Source organism: Tigriopus californicus, chromosome 5 (assembly GCF_007210705.1).
Source record: "Tigriopus californicus strain San Diego chromosome 5, Tcal_SD_v2.1, whole genome shotgun sequence".
Lineage (NCBI taxonomy): Eukaryota > Metazoa > Arthropoda > Copepoda > Harpacticoida > Harpacticidae > Tigriopus > Tigriopus californicus.
The window spans coordinates 15,568,794-15,587,503 of NC_081444.1; the positions used below are offsets into that span (position 1 = coordinate 15,568,794).

The 18,710-nt window shown below is 41.7% G+C and overlaps 3 protein-coding genes and 1 non-coding gene across 4 annotated transcripts; 2 read left to right on the plus strand and 2 right to left on the minus strand.

The window, feature by feature from the left end:
* The first annotated feature begins 1,706 nt into the window (after positions 1-1,706).
* LOC131880658 (uncharacterized) lies at positions 1,707-6,926 on the plus strand. Its single transcript, XM_059227338.1, has 8 exons — positions 1,707-2,491; positions 2,724-2,916; positions 3,045-3,247; positions 4,171-4,325; positions 5,914-6,094; positions 6,240-6,489; positions 6,558-6,643; positions 6,715-6,926. Exons 1-8 carry the CDS (start codon positions 2,194-2,196, stop codon positions 6,846-6,848), a joined length of 1,500 nt encoding a protein of 499 aa, XP_059083321.1. The 5' UTR covers positions 1,707-2,193; the 3' UTR covers positions 6,849-6,926.
* A 2,285-nt stretch (positions 6,927-9,211) lies between these two features.
* On the plus strand, positions 9,212-11,568 carry LOC131880874 (ribose-phosphate pyrophosphokinase 2-like). The gene is made up of 5 exons (XM_059227593.1): positions 9,212-9,675; positions 9,733-9,886; positions 9,947-10,244; positions 10,725-10,876; positions 10,960-11,568. Exons 1-5 carry the CDS (start codon positions 9,368-9,370, stop codon positions 11,446-11,448), a joined length of 1,401 nt encoding a protein of 466 aa, XP_059083576.1. The 5' UTR covers positions 9,212-9,367; the 3' UTR covers positions 11,449-11,568.
* Trnar-ucu (transfer RNA arginine (anticodon UCU)) lies at positions 10,446-10,518 on the minus strand. Its single transcript has one exon. It is a non-coding gene; the product is annotated as a tRNA-Arg (tRNA).
* On the minus strand, positions 11,494-17,171 carry LOC131880871 (transient receptor potential cation channel protein painless-like). Its single transcript, XM_059227588.1, has 4 exons — positions 16,916-17,171; positions 15,598-16,316; positions 14,163-14,534; positions 11,494-14,043 (listed from the first exon to the last, which is right to left on the minus strand). The coding sequence occupies exons 2-4, from the start codon at positions 15,706-15,708 to the stop codon at positions 11,578-11,580; spliced, it is 2,949 nt and encodes a 982-aa protein (XP_059083571.1). The 5' UTR covers positions 15,709-16,316; positions 16,916-17,171; the 3' UTR covers positions 11,494-11,577.
* Positions 17,172-18,710: the final 1,539 nt, after the last annotated feature.

The following is an 18,710-nucleotide window of genomic DNA, read 5'->3' on the forward strand; positions in this document are numbered from 1 at the left end:
CTGAAGTAACCCACTGATGCGTGGCAATGTAGCGTGCCGTGTAATAAACACCACAAAAGGTATGGACTCTATTTATTCCCACCCGTTCCTCAAAACGTGTTCGATTTACATACAGAATCTCCTGCAAATTAGTCTTCCGCTTTGGGATGACCAAACTAGGTATGTGCTTAATTCACAAAATACGTTTTTGCTGGAAACCAAAAAGAAATAATTGTGCACACTCAAATCAATGTGAAGAACAATCTCTAGAATAAATTAGTATACTATAAGCAGATCAAACCCCGATAAAAAGATCAAGGGGACTAGAATAGAACGGAAGTACCACAACCATCGGTGATTCTAATGCGATGAAGAAGATTCAACAAACCATCCGATTTAAGTGCAAGGATCCAGCACCATCTAAACCATCATCATGGTCCTACATCATCATTAAGTTCAGAAACATACATTGTTTCCGGGAATCCTCACATCTCCGGCTTTTTAAGGTGCTTCATAAGTAGTTTGTGTTTGCGAGTATGCTTGCCATAATGAACAAGGAAAATGACAAAATTATTTTGAATTGGAAAAACGAAATGTGGGAGGTACCTGCTTTTTGTGTTAGTTTGAACACCATTTCAAGGAGATATTCTTATGGTAGGTCCACACGACGAAATGGGCCAAAATTGTCTTACTATCAACACAATCACAACACTATCAAAGCGTATCTGTCTGTAAAAAAAACCCAACATGTTGCTTTATTTCGAAATCGAAGACATATTTCCTCTACCTTAATTGATGTTATGAAATTTAGGAGAAAAATTGTAAGTTCATCGTCTCCTTGGAACTTTGTTAACATATTCAAATTAGATTAATATTTAAAAACAAGCGCCGCACCCCTAGTATAGATGCACCAAGATTTAACATTGTTTGGAAGTGATCTTTTGATTTCTATTAGCGAAATGTTTCCTAACTCTACAGAGTATTGAAATCCCCGTTACTATTGTTACCAAAAGAGCTGGTTTTTGCTTCATCACTGGACTGTAACTTTGTGTTAATTTGGAGATTGCATATTTAATTTTATATCTATCCAGGGTGTGGCCACCTAATAAGAAGCAATATTGGCTTATAGTCAACTCGTGAAGTTTCCATTAGCATTCTATCTAACACAATTTCACATTTTTAAAATCACGCAACTAAAGTACCAAAACGGACTCTTATCGTCCGTTGGAGTTTTTTCGTTGCTGTTTTATCCTATTGAAATTTCACTAAAGAAAGGGTTAAAATCTAGTAAATTCAAGACTAGGTTGGAAATAAAAATCAAACCAGTTGTTTGGAGCAAAAACAGGAAATAGTTCCAGATTTTTTGGAAAAACCGGTTCTTAGTTCCAGTTCCAAACACTCCTCATTACTATCAAAATGAAGGATCATAGTGATTCCATTTTTCTAACGCTTGAAACTTATAAATTAGGTTTGCCAACAAACTGGGGAGCCAAATTGGCGCAAGTTTGATCTGAAGTTGACAGTTCTGCATTAAAATGGTAGAACACCTAGACAAATATCAAATAAGGTATTTGAGAGCTGACTACCCTGATGAGAGTGCTTCAAGATAGTTATCAAAGGCGTTCTTTAGCACTAATCATTTGCTTGTTTAGGCAAAAGTTCATGCTTTGTTCCCATATTATATCATGTAGATATAACAACGGGTGCCATGTCAAGGAGCGAAAAAGAACCAATTCCTCGGCTTCACATTCTCATTTTTTGTCGCTCGTTTCACTGAGTCCGGTCTTAATGACGTAGTAGGCGGGTTCAAGTAATATCAAGGACTCTTTCGTAAATGGACTTGGACATTTGTTTCTTTTGTTTAATGAGTACTGAATTTGTCCTTCAAAGAATGATGGAAAAAAATGTTTGGGTGGCCCAACTATGTAGATCATTGTAAGGAACATGAGCTGGTGTTTTCAGTCTGGGTTGGACAGTGGTAAAACAAAAAAATAAAGTCAAGTGAAAATGTATGCTTGAGTCCAAGGTTTCAGGCCACTCGCTATTGTATCCATTTTAACAGTGACGTTTTACAAATAAGAAAGTGAGACAAGAGGGAACCATGCAATTACATATGGAGCGAGAATGAAAACCAAAGCAAATAACATGAGCCTTCTGCTGAGAACCGAAGTCATAATCATTTAGAAGACCAGCGGAACCACCAATCACTTAGTTATGAAGAGCACTTTTGGAAGCCATTTGGACCGGATGGCCACATTTTACATTGAAAATGGGACAATTCATGGATTGAATGTGTACAAATTAATCGAGAACAGAAAAGTGCGAAACACAGCGTTTTATTTCTCGGCATTTGTTTTATTGTTTCTCCCGGCAATAATAACGTTTGAAACAATTCAGTTTTTCGGCGACGAATCGATCAAGAGCTCTGTGGAATGGAAAACTGAAGACATCCTGGACGTTCCAAACGTGACCATTTGTCATCCCAACTACTTCAGCACCAAAAAGATGGCGGGTAACCTTTGAATAATAAAAAGCACAAATAGAATCAAATCTCTACGACCACAGACGAAATTCATTTTGTAAGGGCGGCTTTACACTAGGATTGAAAAGACTCATGTTGCGAAAGACTCGCCCCAGCGTTAGTCCTACTTCCATCCTCAAACAGGATTCAATCTCAGTTTTGCATCCTAGTGTAAAGCCGCCCTAATATAGGTTTGGAGAGTACGCACGATTTTTTTTTTCAGAATTAAATGTCTCAGTTCGATTGGGCAATTATATGGTTTATGGCATCAATACGGCAATGAGTGGTCATTTATCTTTTATGCTCCGGAATGAGAGCAAGCGAGAATTATTGTCACAACTGGATTTAGAACTTCAACAGAAGATGCAAGAAAATCAAATGAACTTCCCCAAACTTGTTCGAGCCATCGGTATCGAGTAAGACATTTTTTGAATTAAAGGTTCTATTTTCAACCTCAGCTTACTGCTTGAGTTTTTCTAGATTAAAGGGAAAACATGAATACCATGTGGTTAACCGTATTTTCTCTCTCTCTACATTGGTTTAGCCTTGAGGATTTTGCAAACTACTGTGAGTTTCCCAATCAAGCTTTGTACGGATTTAGATGCTCGCATTTGTTTGACCCAGTTCCAATGTTCTCACCTCGAGGTGGCATTTGTTGGACTTCGAACTGGAACTATACTATAAAGTCACTAGTTCATCCAGACCCAATAAAGATTTGGACCAACATAAAGAGGGAGAGCTCTCTTCGTAAGTTTTCAACGTCTTGAGAGCACCTTCAAGCCTTCGAGAACCCATTCATTGTTCAATTTGCTCCCTTCAAATGTTCGAAAGGAGTATGTAGGTGTTGATCCCTTTACAGGATTTAATTTAGACTTGGACAAGTTTTTGACTAAAAGTCCTGATCAACCTTATATTCAAGGGCTAGGCCAATTCGCCAACTCTAACGTTCTTTTTTTTTGAGCTGCTGGTGATCCCATTCTTAGTAGCGTTAAAGAATGCGTCAAAAATGCACCTTGAGACGCGATAAAGGGATGATTTCGTTCTCGGATCCGCTCAAATTTCCTACATTTTGGTTTCATCATACAGCTAGAGACCCTGAATGTAAACACGCAAGAGGTTTGGCCAATGACGCCAGTTCATTGAGCAAAGAATGAAACGAACCAAAAAGTCTCCAAACACATCTTAATTTGATGCTCTTACTGAGAAAATGAGCATCTTCTTACCTAGACTATTTGGACCTTTCTTGAATCATGTCAATACGCAAATGATGGACTTCGTCATTAATAATGATCAAAAATTTAGATCGAGATTAAGTCAACGACTAAAACGTGCTGGAGTCAGTGCAAAAAACTTAAAGTAAATCTCCTGAGCTCCCAGTCAAGACTTTGGGTGCAAAAAGTTGTCTAGTCAATCTTTTTCCTTAGAGGTTTCGACCAAATTCTGTGTTAATTTTTGTCAAAATGAGCACGTCAGGATATCTGAAATTTCCGCTTCCGTTCTGAGTACATATTTCTAGTTGTTCATGTGTATCGGTACGATATTACGAACTGAACCAAAGACAACCATTCGAAATCGGCGCCCATGCATTCCACCAAAAAGAGATTTAAGTCTTAAGAAGAGAAAAGGCAGGACGCAACATAATCAAATCTTGTATGCTTTACCTTTTACAGAGCTTGATTTCAACATGCATGGAACAAACGCAGTAGAGAGGTTATCTCCAGTTCTAGCATTACCGCTAGATAATCACCCAATTGGACCGATTTTTCAAGCACCAATAAATCTTCCCTTGAATGGAATTTTGAAGCTATCCTTAACAAAAACTGTGGTACGTTCCAATTAAATTCGAAGGTTTATTCGAAGTAGTGTGATATTTGTTGTTGATGTTTTTGAAGTAATTGATCGCAAATATGTTGCTTTCACGTCGAGCAGAAATTGCAGACGTTTGACGTTTTGGGTGTGCCTTGGACAACAGTACCCTGGACATATTTGACACCCTTAAATGTGCCCGAATAGTATAACGGAAAATTTAGAAACCACTGACAAGAAATTAAAAAAAAACTTAGTCACGCTATCCAATCCCGGCACATTTACTCGCCATAAACATTTAAAATTATAGGGAGGAATATGGCAAGTTTTAGGCTGTAGCTAGAAGAATTCTTGTCCACCCGGTCTTTATCTATGCTTCAAGTTTTCAGCTGTCTAAGTTTAGTTTGAATTAAACGGGTGATACAACATGGACGAACAAAGAAATTTGAATTGCACGAATAAAAATTACGAATGAAATGAACTCAAGTAAAATTCCGCAATATTTTTCGTTCGTCTAGGTGGTTGCCAGAAACATCCAAGCTTCTACAACTTCTACAGAGCACAAAAGAGCCAACTATTTCACGATCCTTGAATTTGTTTTTAACTCAATACGTGAAAACTGGTGCATAAAGGCTGAAATGAAATGGGTGAAAGAAAACTGATCCAAGGTAAAGCCTAAATCATAGTTTTAGCCCGATTTCTTCATGAGATCAAAGCCTACCGGGGTATCCGACGACAACTGTAAATACCTCCAGTTAAATTGCGACGTCCATGGGTGTGCCAAAGACCTGAACTGAGGCATTGGGAAGAAAACCGGTTAGTTCAACCCCTCTCGAATTTCTGCTCGACATACGAACAACATTTTTGGTCCGAGTCGAGACTAATCAGTAATCACTTATAAATGCAGGGCTGGGAATCCAAATTGATGCATTCTCCACATAAACCATGTTGATAAATGTTATCAGGGTCTCATTTTGTATTCGAATGTGTTGAAATTTTGTAGGGAGTTTTACTGACATCTCAAATCAAATGCAATTCACTACAACCCCAAATGATTGCACCTGAAATTTGCCAGCTACGACGCATTTTGGACAACTGCAGGAAAAATTTCGTGGCTTTTGAGTACTATGGAGGAGAAACAACCGAATTTTGAAAAAGGCCGACAATATATATTCCCAGCCCTACGGATGCCAAAACAGTTTGATCACATGCCTCAAGGATTGAGTTTTAAGGTCAAACGTGAGAACAAAACAGTCAATTGCAAATAAAATTCGTCGTCATTGTGATGCCATATTTTATTATTCTTATGTTACACATAGTTTCGATATGACATTATTGCTCAGCTTACTATTCCGTTCACGCTTAACCTTTCCCAGTGTTGCCCCAGTGAAGCGTCAAATTGAAAAACCAAGATTATATAAGTTGAGAAAAAGGCGAAAAAAGTTGAGGAAATGCGAAAAATAGTTGTGAAAAGATTTTTTCGGGTAAAACGGCCAAAAAAGTTAAAAGGTTATTTTTTTTACTTTTAACTTTGCTTTTCGAGGCCTGCAAATAACTATGGAAATCTAGATTTAAATGACAAAAAGGTGTATTTGGTCCGATTCTAGATAAAACGAAGCGGATTAAACGGGCAAACTTTTTCAATGCACAAGGACTCATGTGTCGATAAAAATGAGGCGTTTGAGACTCAATTCAAACTTCCCTACACTGAGGCCAATTGTGGAAGCACTCTAATGACCATGCTATTCAATAACTGCACAATGAGCTATATCAACGGGTTACCAATGGGTTCGTACATACTTTTGTTATAGCCTTTGTTTGCAACATGGACAATATTTGGTACGCATCTGTTGAGTTTAAAAAGGGAACCAACAGTTTTAGCATCTTCCATCATACTAATCAAATAGATTTGGAAAAATGGTATCTATTTCAGAGAAAGATATGAGACCTTGTGAGCCGATTGACGTTGTGACACTGGCCAATAATTCGAACCGAGTCGGGCGTCTGCAAGAAACTAAGAAAAAACCCACGCAATCCATCCCACAAATTAATGATCCCCCTTGTCCCAAGGAGTGCATTTTCAAGACATACGCCAAGGTCCTTTCAATCAGTGAAGCAAACATTAAGCTTATGACCAAACATTTGAACTCACTGCCCATGACAAAGGAGATTTTTAACCCAGCGTAAGCTTTTGCTAAAACAAAGGAAAACCGCCAATATTAATAAAGCAATGACCGTTATTTCGATATAGGGATATTAGTGGCTTGGAGATAACCTTCTCCTCCATGGAATCCTCCACGACCTTTTTGTATCGGGATAGCTTTTCAGTGTTCCTTTGTAAGTTGCTCTTTTACTATGTTTTGTGCAACCATAATCAATCCCGATGGATCGATTTGCTCTTTTTGTAGCTAAAATTGGCGGCTGGTTGGGACTTTGCATTGGAGCATCGGTTTTGTCTGTGGTGGAACTCGCTACATTCTTCACGTATCTGTTTCGATTGTTGTGCAAATACATTGTACATCAGTTTAAAGTTACTGCATAAAATGGCATTATTTGCTTGCAATATCGTACATCCAAGCCCAATTGTGAGGGTTGGTGGAGATTTTGAGTCTATTTGACCCTGCTTTTGAAAATGAAATAAAAAAGTATGAACGTGATTATTGGGACATTAAAGTGGGAAAATAAGTGGAATTCAAACCTCTTGTGTTTGAAGGTTGCTCAGTGACAACGCTTCCTGGAGTTCCTGGGTCTACGTCCAATTCATTATGAGTGCTACGCTACACGAAATATGTTTTCTGTTCTGTACTTCGGGGGGCGCTTTGTGAGTCAGCCTCTCCATTATGCCGATTAGGCCTATTCCTTTTTATTGAATTATAATGCATTGGAGTTGTTTTTTGGTTAATCCTTTCAAAATACCATGTATAGTTAGTGGCCCAGGTCGAATGATGCCCTGACAAAAGGCGTTCATTACATGCTACGAGCAATTTATTTAGCAATCTACCGTGCCTCTACCCCAATTTCGCTTGGACTATCGGACGTTGAAAATAAGTGTGCCTCTAAAACCAAATGGAGAGGAAACCAAAAGATGAGTTTGATACGACTATATCTAGGATAAAAAGTAGTGATCAGTTTCGAACCGGAAAATCATTAATTTAATTTGAAGAACCTTTTGAGCTTTTAATGAGAACACGACACTGTAAATTACAATTATACTTTATGCATGATCTACATTCCTATCAATGGGATGAATCTTTATTTTTTGGCCTTGTATGTTCGATTTTTCATTTCGTGTAATTGACTTCTTGACAAGAACTGCTAGCGTGAGATGCAAGTCCCAAACCCTATGTTAGCAAAATATCGTATTTAGCTTTATATGCAAATAATATCTGATTCACTGACGAGCTAGAATTGGCGGATCTGGTCAGCCCTTGAATTTACAATTGATCAGGAATTTTGGTCAGAAAATGTCCAAGTCTGGCTTAAAGGGTGTTGCAGAATCAACACCTAAATATTCCCAACAAGTATTTGAGGGACGCAAATTAGACAATGAAGAAGCCCAATAAAAAAGAGAGTTGGAATTCATTGTTCGAACTCACCGGGATTCTCGAGGGCTTGGAGTTGCTTGCAAAACGTCGCTAAAATCGACCCTCTAACTTGGATTGGGACAAAGCTCATGAATGCCATTGAAAACTCATAGTATCAGATACCTTTCGTACCTTCTTTGAATGCGGTTCAATCTAGTCTCTCACGATACGAGAAGTCTCTCTTTTCTGTGATGTTATTAGTAAAACATAAGGTGAAAAGGGAAAAATAATCTCTACCATTTAAATACTTTTTTTCAAAAATCCAAATTAATCACAACTCGATTGGGAGAATGGGTGGGCTTAACCATGGAGGTCATGGAAATAACCTCGATGTTTTAATCCATCATCAATCAAAATCGTTACATTTTTGGTCATATAATCCACCTCAATGTTTCATTACGCTTTGGTCTAGCCAACTACCTAGAAAAAATATTGTATCAAAACTGATTTTGCATGAAAATGCGTCAAAATCGAATCCATGTTTTGGCCAGCTTGGTCCCTCATATGGCTAAGGAGCACTTTGTTTGATCAATAACGACATCACCGTCATCTTAGACGTTAGGACTACGGAACGAACCCAAGCTGATGAGGGGAGATAGTTCCTTCTATTAAGAGCTTTCCTTTCCAAAGAAAACATTAGTTTAGACTCCGGGAAAGTGTCCTCGACCACATGATTTGATCCAAGTCAATCAAGCAAATCCCTGGTTATTAACGACGACCTAGGGAGACACGCCAGTGGCTTTCTTTTCCGTCTCAGTTTCACATTCAACACCTCCAAATAGCCTTCCCATCATCATGACCAATCGGAGGTAAGAACAACCACAAAACTCTAACTAGGAAAGTATCCTCCGTCAACTTTTGGAAATAGCAAGTCGCATCCTCAAGGTGTCCTCAAGGTGTCCTCATGCTAGGCTCGATGTTGGAAGAGCCAAAGTAACGTGAGAAAAACGACACTTTGATCCTTACTGCTCATGGTTTTATCCACCCATTAGTTGTCCGCAACCGTGTAGTTTACCACCACGAAACGGATTTCAAATTTTCTGTTCTACCAAAGAGCAGCTTTTGCCTGCACTTCCCTCACTAATTCCAGTTTGGCCCGGGATCATATCAAAGTAAACCTGTTCTGCTGCTGGGAAGGGCTAGATAAAGTGTTCATAAGCTTAAGATAAGGATCTTAATTAAACTACCCCAACAAAAAGATTTCGCTCAGTTCCATATCCGCAAATCGAGTTTGGCATCACGTTTGTTGAGAATGAACCCGGATTGAAATTGGTCTCAATCTAGCTTGACCTGTCTATCTATGGTCAAGTGTCTTGGTTGGTGAGCATTGTTGTTGGGGCGCTTTGGCTGATAATGTGTGCTTCGCCAAGCTTCCTGGAAGAAAGAAGATTGATTCATGAACAATCGGAGAGTGTTGAACGTGATCCTCTTAGTTCATTGAAGGAAGTGAGGATGAAAGTCTTGCTCTAGTACCGTCATGTTCTCATCTCACCGCACCAGGTCGAATCTGCGGGTTTTCGGCGGCTCCAGTCATCCGCAATTGACGAGCGCCGTGGCCAAGAAAGTGGGGGTCCGGGTGGGTCTCACCAAATTGGCCAAGTTTGCCAACCAAGAGACGCAAGTCGAGCTCAAGGAAAATGTGCGCGGTCAGGACACGTATATTCTCCAAACCGGGGGTGGTGAATCGCCCAATGACAGCCTCATGGAGTTGCTATTCCTCATTAACGCGTGCAAGCTGTCGGCAGCGGGTGAGATCACGGTCATCACGCCGTATTACCCGTACAGGTAAGGATGATGGATGAATACTTGTGCCAGGATGTGGATTTAGGCTTTAATTTTCAGCAAGGGTGATCAGAAGGCGGGACATCGTGTTCCGATTGCCAGTAAACTGGTGGCGGACATGATCCACAAAGCCGGTGCCACGTACATTATGATGCTCGACCCGCACACGCCTCAACTCGAGGGATTCTTCAATGGTCCCGTGGATGCTCTTCTGGTAATTCTTTGCACTCAAGTATTCTGAAGATGTTTCATCAATGACTTTATATGGCCATAGGTGGAGCCGTTATTTTGTGACTGGATTCGGCACATGATCCCCAATTGGGAACAATGTGTTGTGGTCAGTCCGGATGAAGGAGCAGTGAAAAAGTCGGTGTCAGTGGCCAATGACCTGAATTTGGACTTTGCTCTCATTCATAATCGGCTGAAGGCTTCACGAGAAGAAATTCGGCCCAAACGATACGCCTCGTACCAAGGCCATTTCAGCAATCAGTTAATGATTGGACGTCCAATTCGATCCCGCATGGCATCCAATGAATCGGAAGAAGCGAACGACGATGATCCTCAAAATGACGGTAAGATCGTGTCTTGTTTTCGTGTTCTTCGCCTTGACGCGAGCTGCCTTTAAGCTGTCTTTGGACCTAGATTATGAACACAGCTTATGCATTGAAGACTTGGTTCAATAAATCCATGTTCGCACTCTTGCCTTCACTCCACCAATGACTAAAAACCAATTTCAACTTTGAGCCCAACGTGGAAATAACAAAACGAAGCCACATCCCATCTGGGGATCGAACCCAGGACCTTTGGATTAGAAGTCCAACGCGCTATCCGCTGCGCTAATGGGACTAAAGATGCAATAAGTGGAAATTATATCACTAATTTACAAGTGAATGCTCATTGAAAAAATTGTGTAATCATAAGACATGTGCTTTTCACATTCAAGTACCGTTCTAAAAATCATCGTAGGGTTAGTCATTGCCCACTTATATCCCCCTTCGGACCAGAAATAGTAGAATACGGTCCAGGATGAACTGCTAAATGTTTGGTTTCAGTCGGAATTTGCATCAAAGAAAGGATTCGCCAACCTTCGAGCAGCAAAAGTGATGCAGGCATTGGATGCCTCTCCGGATCGGTCAATGGTCGACATGTGATCATGATTGACGACATGCTTGACACGGGGAAAACGCTCAGATTCGCTATGGAGGTAATGTTCCATAGGCTAGTCACTGACTTTAATTTATAGGGTCTCAACATGTGTCCGTAAGTATTGAATGACATTCATTTTAGGTTTTGGAACGAGAAGGAGCAGCATCGGTACACTTTTTAGCAACACATGGCCTCTTCTCAGCCGGTTGTGTTGACGTGGTCAAGTCTTATGACCAAGACTTTCTCAAGGCAGTGGTTGTCACCAATTCCATCCCTCAAGACGAGGTCAAGAAGCTTCTACCCTCGTTGCACATTATTGATGTAGCAGGTCTGATCGCGGAATTTGTCAGACGGCATCATTACAGGGAGAGTGTTTCTGTGCTCAGCCAATTTATGCCTATTCGTGATGAGCATCAACCTGATTTGGTGCCCGAGCGTTTGGCCAGCCTTAGGCTCGCAGAAGGCCAAGTTTCGGGTTTGATTCCCGATGAAGGGACCTCCTCGGCCTTTGAACCTTCGGACGCTTTGGAGGATCCGATTGATGAGGATACGCAAGGTGAACAACTGGCCGACCGACAACTAATGAAAATTCGGAAAGGTTTTCGGTTGAGCTCAGTGTGTTGGGATTAATTTGACCTAGGTATCAATTCGATCGTGGACAGCAAAAGCAATGCATTTACAATTGTAGACAATTTATTAGACTGAAAATCAATGTGAGATCAAGAATATGTGGATTGTTTTGGCTAGAAACAGTGGTATTTATTTCTTAGCAAGGAGCTGTTCAAGCATCGACTCGATTTTTTCTAATCGATCTAATTTATCATGAATGGCCTTTTTCTCTTCGGCTTCTTTCTCCGCCCGCATTTTAGCCAGAAGAAGACTCTTGGCCGAATCCAAAACATCATCACTGATGGCCAATTTCTGTCCCTCCGTCTTCAAGGAAATGCCATTAGCCGTTTCGTGGTCGATTTTCAGACTGTTCTTGTAGCTAAGGAGCAATCGTTGGGTTTTCTTATTGGGAGTGAAAATGGCCCTCTTGTTTGGTAGACAAGAGTAGAACAACAAAATTTTGGTTCCACCCGAGATTTTCTGCAGGAGGTCGCGAACTCTTGGGAAACGGTACAATAACCGGCATACAGTGCAATTTGGAATCTTTTGCAAAATCTTGATCGGAGGCCAGTTGCTCAGGAAGTAGAAGGGATCGCCCAACAACATAGACTCCACGTAAGTGATCGACTCAACCCGTGATGTCCATCCAACGACCTCGGCCTCTTCCCGAATGAGGCCAGTATCACTTACTGCTAAGCCATTGAGAAGATTCATCAAAACCACCACAATCAAGAAGATGAAGGCCAAGAAGATCAGGTAACTCAAAACGTTGCCCGTGAATGGAATGTCAGCGAACTCCAGCTCCCCCACGAACATGGCAGACGTCTTAAACAAGGCCAACCAGATGGTGTCAAAGAAAGGGTATTCCGTGTTCAATTCTCCCTCCTTGAAGTCCTGGTGCATCATGATGTAGAAACTGATGCCAAAGGCAATGATGATGATGCTGTACCAAAGGAGAAAGGCAAAGAACGTGGTGATGACCGTGGTGAACATGGTGATATTGGTGCTCAATCGAGGGTGACGCCCAATCAAAACTAGCATCTCGGTCCACGTCATGAGAATGCACACTGCAGCCAGATGTCGTTTAGTGTCCATGGTGTATGCATCTTCATCATATAGAATTATACAGCTTATGACGAGGATCATGATCTCCATGATGTTTTCCGGACTGAAGAAGTAGCGCTTGACGGAGACCAACATTTGAAATATTTCTCGCAACGCCAGAATGGCCAAGAGGACGGATATGGCAACGGTGAGAATGACAATGGCGGTCTTGTTGCTGTTGTTGAAATCATACGAGGGATGTCTTTGGGCATCACTGACGTTGAACGCAGGTTGAACGGCAAATCCTCCGAATCTCAAGAAGATGAAACTGGTGAGGAGCAGCACGAACAGGAAATAAAGAAACAGATTGACGTAGAAGATGGTCCGAATTCTCTGCCATTTCAGCCAGAGAAAGCTGGCAATCACCGGGTGCTTCAAAAGTGCCCGATGATCGTTGGATACTGTGGAGAGATACCAAAGAGCTTCAGTTTCCGGTAGAGGCCGTTCCCCATGGTATCCGTCTTCGTTGAGCTTTCCGGAATTTTCATAGGTCTTGGCCATCTTCTCGCTGAGGATGGGGGGAGCCAGAAAATCGTACTTGAAAGTGATTTGAAAGTCCTCATCCGTGATGATTCCTTTTCTCTCAATGCATTCGTCACTCAAGAAGTCGGCTAGGGTGTCGGGTAAGATGCATTGGACGGGAGTTTTGCCGCGATGGTTCTTCACGCCCATATTGGCTCCTTGCTTTAGGAGCATCTTGATTATGTCCTGGTCCTCTTGCTGGGTGGCGTAATGCAAGGCCGTATTGCCATCCAACTTCTCTTGGTAGTTGATGATCCGATTGATTTGGGTCGCAAATTTGGTGTTGGTTTCGTGGGTTGGGAATAACACTTGCCAGCATTTATCGTAAGAGGCATTTTCCGGTTGATGGCCGTAGAAGTGTTTGGGCGAGTCACGGAGGAATACTTCGTGGAGAACGGTCTTTTCTGTGCCCAGTTGCACTTTGGAAAAGTCAGCCCTTGGGCACTCTTTGAAGACCTTCAAACAGTCATAATACCCGTGATGAGCGGCAATCAGAATTGGAGTACGTGTCTCTGATATTGTGGCCTTGTTGGGGTTGGAGCCTTTCTCCAACAAGAACTTGACCATTTCCTTATTTCCATGACTGGTTGCTAGTTGCAGCAAAGTCATGGAACCGTCCTCCTGGTCCCAGTCAATGGATGGATCGTTGGAAATTAATTGAACCAGCAGATTAACGTCATTCGTCTCGGCGGCCAAAAACAAACGAGCCTTGATGGGCCTCTCCTTGGCCTTTTGCTTATATGCCGAGACATTGAAGCCCTTGATTTTCCGTTCAATCAGAGACTGAATGGACTTTCCATCTAGTTCCAAACTGGAATCGGCACCATGTTCCATTAGAGTCTCCACCACTCTTCGATTTCCTGCACTAGCCGCATAAAACAAAGGCGTTTGCCCACCACGCAAATCTTCAGCATTCACTTCGATGCCTTCGGTTTTAAGCAGGATTTGAACAATGTCCCCAATCTTTTGGTGATGTTGCTCCTCTCGGTCCTGAAGAAGGGAACAAGGTGATCAGATACCTTTATTTCTATCTATCTTATGCGAAATCCCAGAGAACTAGTCTTATGTCTGCAATTAGCCCAACCACGAAGTTCATGTGTCATTCATACCAGAAGCATAGCTGTGGCACAATGTAGAGGCGTCATTCCTTCGCCATTGGCCACATTGATACTGCCTCTTCCCACGTATTTCAAGGCCAAGGTCACAAGGTCTGGATCGCATTTATTGATGATGGTATGGAAAGGCGCATCCTCGGTGAATTCGTCCAGATCATCTAATCTGGCACCAATCGACAGCAAGATGTCCACGTAAAGATTGTCTTCGCGGGGATTGGTCCATTGCTCCAAGGCGATAGCCAGAAGTGGGCGTGACAGCATGCCGTCATCAGAGCGATAGGAATGATTGACATCGAAGCGATCATCATTCACAGCATCACTAAAGAGCCGGATGTGCCTGGTTTTGAGTGCAGACAGAGCGGTGGCCTGGAAGATCAATTATTTATTCGTGTGACAAATTGTTTTTGATTTATCGATCGGTAGGTAGGTAGACTCACTCACTAGAGCAAAGTCATATTTTCGGATGAAAGTCCTGACTAACTGAGAGGTTTAGTCAAAGGTTGTAGGATTTCTAAGTGATACCACATGATCATAATTGTTGTGATCAGATGACATGCTAGAAGCTATCTTCGATCAATTTGCTGTTAGTTTATGTCTGTAAAAAGATATTTGAAAGCCTCGCGGATGAGCAGAACCAATCATATTGCATATGAAAAATCTTGCTGATCAAAGAAGTCGAACTTTTGTTCTTAAACTAATCACCTTCGTAATACCTGTATGAACAAAGCGCATCAAGATGTTGAGACTACATTGAGATGGAAGGACAGTGGTCGCTTTTCGCTTCATTGATCCGTCACTATTATTTTGACGGTAACAATCCAATAAAACCAAAGAAGGCAAGAGAAAGAGTTCTTGGAATAGACTACTAGTATAAATGTACTAGTCAGCCAGATTAAATCCAATAGCATTACCCGAACTATGAGGTANCGGATGAAAGTCCTGACTAACTGCGAGGTTTAGTCAAAGGTTGTAGAATTTCTAAGTGATACCACATGATCATGATTGTTGTGATCAGGTGACATGCTAGAAGCTATCTTCGATCAATTTGCTGTTAGTTTATGTCTGTAAAAAGATATTTGAAAGCCTCGCGGATGAGAAGAGCCAATGATATTGCATATGAAAGATCTTGCTGATCAAAGAAGTCGAACTTTTGTTCTTAAACTAATCACCTTCGTAATACCTGTATGAACAAAGCGCATCAAGATGTTGAGGCTACATTGAGATGGAAGGACAGTGATCGCTTTTCGCTTCATTGATCCGTCACTATCATTTTGACGGTAACAATCCAATAAGACCAAAGAAGGCAAGAGAAAGAGTTCTTGGAATAGACCACTAGTATAAATGTACTAGTCAGCCAGATTAAATCCAATAGCATTACCCGAACTATGAGGTATAAACGTGGAGCACTTGGCTCAAACTCAAAAGTTACCTGAGGATTTCTGAGACCAGTCGAATAGCACAGGTTCCGTTGACCATTCTCTGCATCCAAGTCCAGGATCTCCGTTTCCTTGATCAACTTGGCGTTCTCTTTCAATTCCATCTCAACGTCTGATTCCCAATCTCACAAACGGATCTTGTATCAAGTCCCGAGATTTTTGTGCTCTGAGGAGCAGCAACGCCAAAGGCTGATATCCTCTTACACGTCGCCCCTGTTTCTGCGAGCCAAGATTAATTATCCACTACTCGTCAGTAAACAAGACACCAAGACACGAGTTCCACTCAAACCGAAATTTCACACTTCTTCTTGCTTTGAGTTTGAAATGCTCACATCACACTCGCTTGTATCGATCTGTATACTGTACATACTCGTACATCCACAAATCGAAAGACTCTCTCTGTCTTCCCTTGGATTTTGGGAAAGCACGGGCTCAAAAGAGCAATGTGACACTACTTGTGGTGTCCTCTGTGGCCTTTCACGAGGATGCTTTTCAATGGTTCTTGTGGTCTCGGTCGTGCTCCGGGTGGTGAAGGAAAGGACCAACTAGGCTATGCTTTGGTTGGGAGAAAGTGCTTGGGGACAGATACTTCTGTTTGTATCGTCTCAACCAACCTCGTTATGGTCACTCAAGTTGGTCCGCCATGGCTCCGTAGTCAAGATGCTCTCAACTCTAGTTGTTGTTGTTGTTGTTGTTGTTTGAATGGGGAAAGCTGGAAAGACGATCATTGAGACGCACTTTAATGTCAAACAAATAGTGTTTTCTCGCGTTATTTGAGCCGGATGAAGACTCGTCAAAAATCGTATTTCGCCCTGGGGCCAAGATCTTGAGATCCATCTCGACGAACGTCGGATTTGAGTGAACTTTTCATCATGGGCCGATTAAGAAGGAAATGTTGAAAAGCTTGGCGAGCGAGATTAAAGGGATTACTCGATCCACTCCACTGCACTGTAATGCCTAACAAACTGGATTCAAGTTGTTGAGCTTATTTCTGACCTTCAACGTTTTAATGAGTTTTCCTGCCTGTGTTTGGGCTTCATGAGTGGTTCTCTTTACCACGCCTGTTTTTGAACATTATTTTAACTCGAGATGACTAATTCTATAGACTTGAGTGAGCTGAGATACTTGGAAGTGATTTTCCAATAAAGCTCCAGAGGGTTATTTCAAATTTATCCTCAAACATGAATTTGTTGTGAAATATTAATTCCAAGGCCAATACTGCCAGTTTGTAAGCTCAAATATGAGTTCACAAAAATCCGATAAAACATTGCAAATGTTAAAAGATTCGTCAATTTGCATCTGATATCTTACCGCTCTCTGAAGTGTTTGGAGTACCACTTTGGTTATCAAGTCAATAAGATGGGCAAGTTGCACTACACAAAATATGTTTTCGCCATTGAACTAGTGGGTGGTGGAAAGCACATTCGGTGTTTGGAGGGCAAAAATCGATTGAACAAATACAACTACGACTCGGCACTCTAAATCAACATAATGCCTTCCCATGAAACCAACACACTTCCTTCAGCACTCAAAGTGCGATCCGGACCAAATTCCCACGCAATGCTGGAAAGAATCAACCAGGTGTGGCTAGAAAAAATGGACTCTGTATTCGTATTCCCAAGATCTGAACCGAGACTTCTTCGCAATCGTTTCACTTGAACACGAGATCTAGGCAAGACTTCGTCGCTAACGCCGTCCAGAGGATTCGTGCGGGGTGTGCCGACGGACTCCGTGCTCGCGCTCGAGGCCCACCGATTCCTTCAAGCCGAGAGCAACGCCGCCAAGTCCCGTTTGGCTGGCTGGTGGGAATTTTCTTGAGGGAACAAGGTGTTTTTTTCTGCTTGGAGGTGCATGCACTAGCATAGCATGTGCGGGCTATCAAGACAAAAGGGCCCCTTCTTGATTACCCTCTCTTTCAACCAGGTTTTGGCTTTTGAGCGTGAGAGAAATGGTTGTTATTTTGGCTAAAAAAAAAGACAATCAGGCAAAACACTACCTTGCCAATGAGTTGTTCGTAGATTGGCGTCTGTCTTAAGAACCCTCGCATTTTAATATTCCAGGAGAGGTGAAAAAAGCCAGGGGTAGGGTGAGTCGTCTTGGAGAGTGACTCGTGATAACTTAGGACGTATTTATGCCATTATCTGATCTTGTCTGGAAATGGCGCAGAGTGCCGAACTCAAACGATGCCGACACGAGGACGACTGGATCATGAACCAGAATCAATTTGAGTCACCAAGGCAGACGACATACGGTGCTCCTGCAGGTCACTCTTGTGTGATAAATGAAACTATTGGATGTTTAAAACCTGATGGGAGTCAAGATGCAATCATGGACAAGCACAAGCTCAAACCATGTAAGGGCCCAGCAGAAAGAAATTTTGCCTCGTTAAGGATCGAACACGACGAGGCCGGTGAAATGATGACCAGAAGCCAAGCGAGAATAAAATCCCGAAACGAGAGAAGAAAATGATTGAATTGGAAGACCTTTTCAGTGATGGTGGTGATGCTAGTGGTGGCGGCAGTGCATGACTTGACAACTCCTGGACGCCGCTTGAGGGCTTACCAAAGAGGATTTTATGGCACCGTTCACAATTTCATGTGGCGTTTCAACTTCTGGTGGTGACCAACAAAGTAATGCACAGAAAAGAAAATGGTCGAAAGCATAATGCGTGCTTGGCTAGAGTACAGAAGTACAGACTAGAAGTAGGTTTACCCGTGATGACTAGAAAAAGTTTAATTGGCAGAAGTAATTTGCATTCAAGCGGCAATCATTTTGGCGCAAGCACAATTTTAATGCCAGCCTGATAGTGAGCGATCATGTGCAAATGAGAAGTGCGAGGCACATGAATTATATGTAGGAAAGGGTTTGAGATTCTCGTAACAGACCACTTTGAACTTAAGCACCCTTGGTACGAAACTCATTTGCGTCTTTTCCTTGCAGAATATTCAAGGAAAATGAGTTTGAATTTGGCTAATCGATATCACCAGATATTAGCTAGCAAAAACTATTAAAAAAAATAAACATTACCAAGACACTAAAACAAAACACAAATGTATGGAGGCCTCAAGATAAACAAACAAGTCATTAAACTATATAAAAAAGAGTT

Bases quoted from the DNA above. Each gene is read 5' to 3' on its own strand.
- LOC131880658 (XM_059227338.1), top strand. From the start codon at position 2,194: ATGAAGAGCACTTTTGGAAGCCATTTGGACCGGATGGCCACATTTTAC. The intron at 2,917-3,044 runs GTAAGACATTTT...ACATTGGTTTAG, and splicing joins GTTCGAGCCATCGGTATCGA to CCTTGAGGATTTTGCAAACT. The intron at 3,248-4,170 runs GTAAGTTTTCAA...TACCTTTTACAG, and splicing joins AAAGAGGGAGAGCTCTCTTC to AGCTTGATTTCAACATGCAT.
- LOC131880874 (XM_059227593.1), top strand. From the start codon at position 9,368: ATGTTCTCATCTCACCGCACCAGGTCGAATCTGCGGGTTTTCGGCGGC. The intron at 10,245-10,724 runs GTAAGATCGTGT...GTTTGGTTTCAG, and splicing joins CGATGATCCTCAAAATGACG to TCGGAATTTGCATCAAAGAA. The intron at 10,877-10,959 runs GTAATGTTCCAT...CATTCATTTTAG, and splicing joins CGCTCAGATTCGCTATGGAG to GTTTTGGAACGAGAAGGAGC.
- LOC131880871 (XM_059227588.1), bottom strand. From the start codon at position 15,708: ATGGAATTGAAAGAGAACGCCAAGTTGATCAAGGAAACGGAGATCCTG. The intron at 14,535-15,597 runs GTAACTTTTGAG...TTGATCTTCCAG, and splicing joins CTGGTCTCAGAAATCCTCAG to GCCACCGCTCTGTCTGCACT. The intron at 14,044-14,162 runs GTATGAATGACA...TCCCTTCTTCAG, and splicing joins GTGCCACAGCTATGCTTCTG to GACCGAGAGGAGCAACATCA.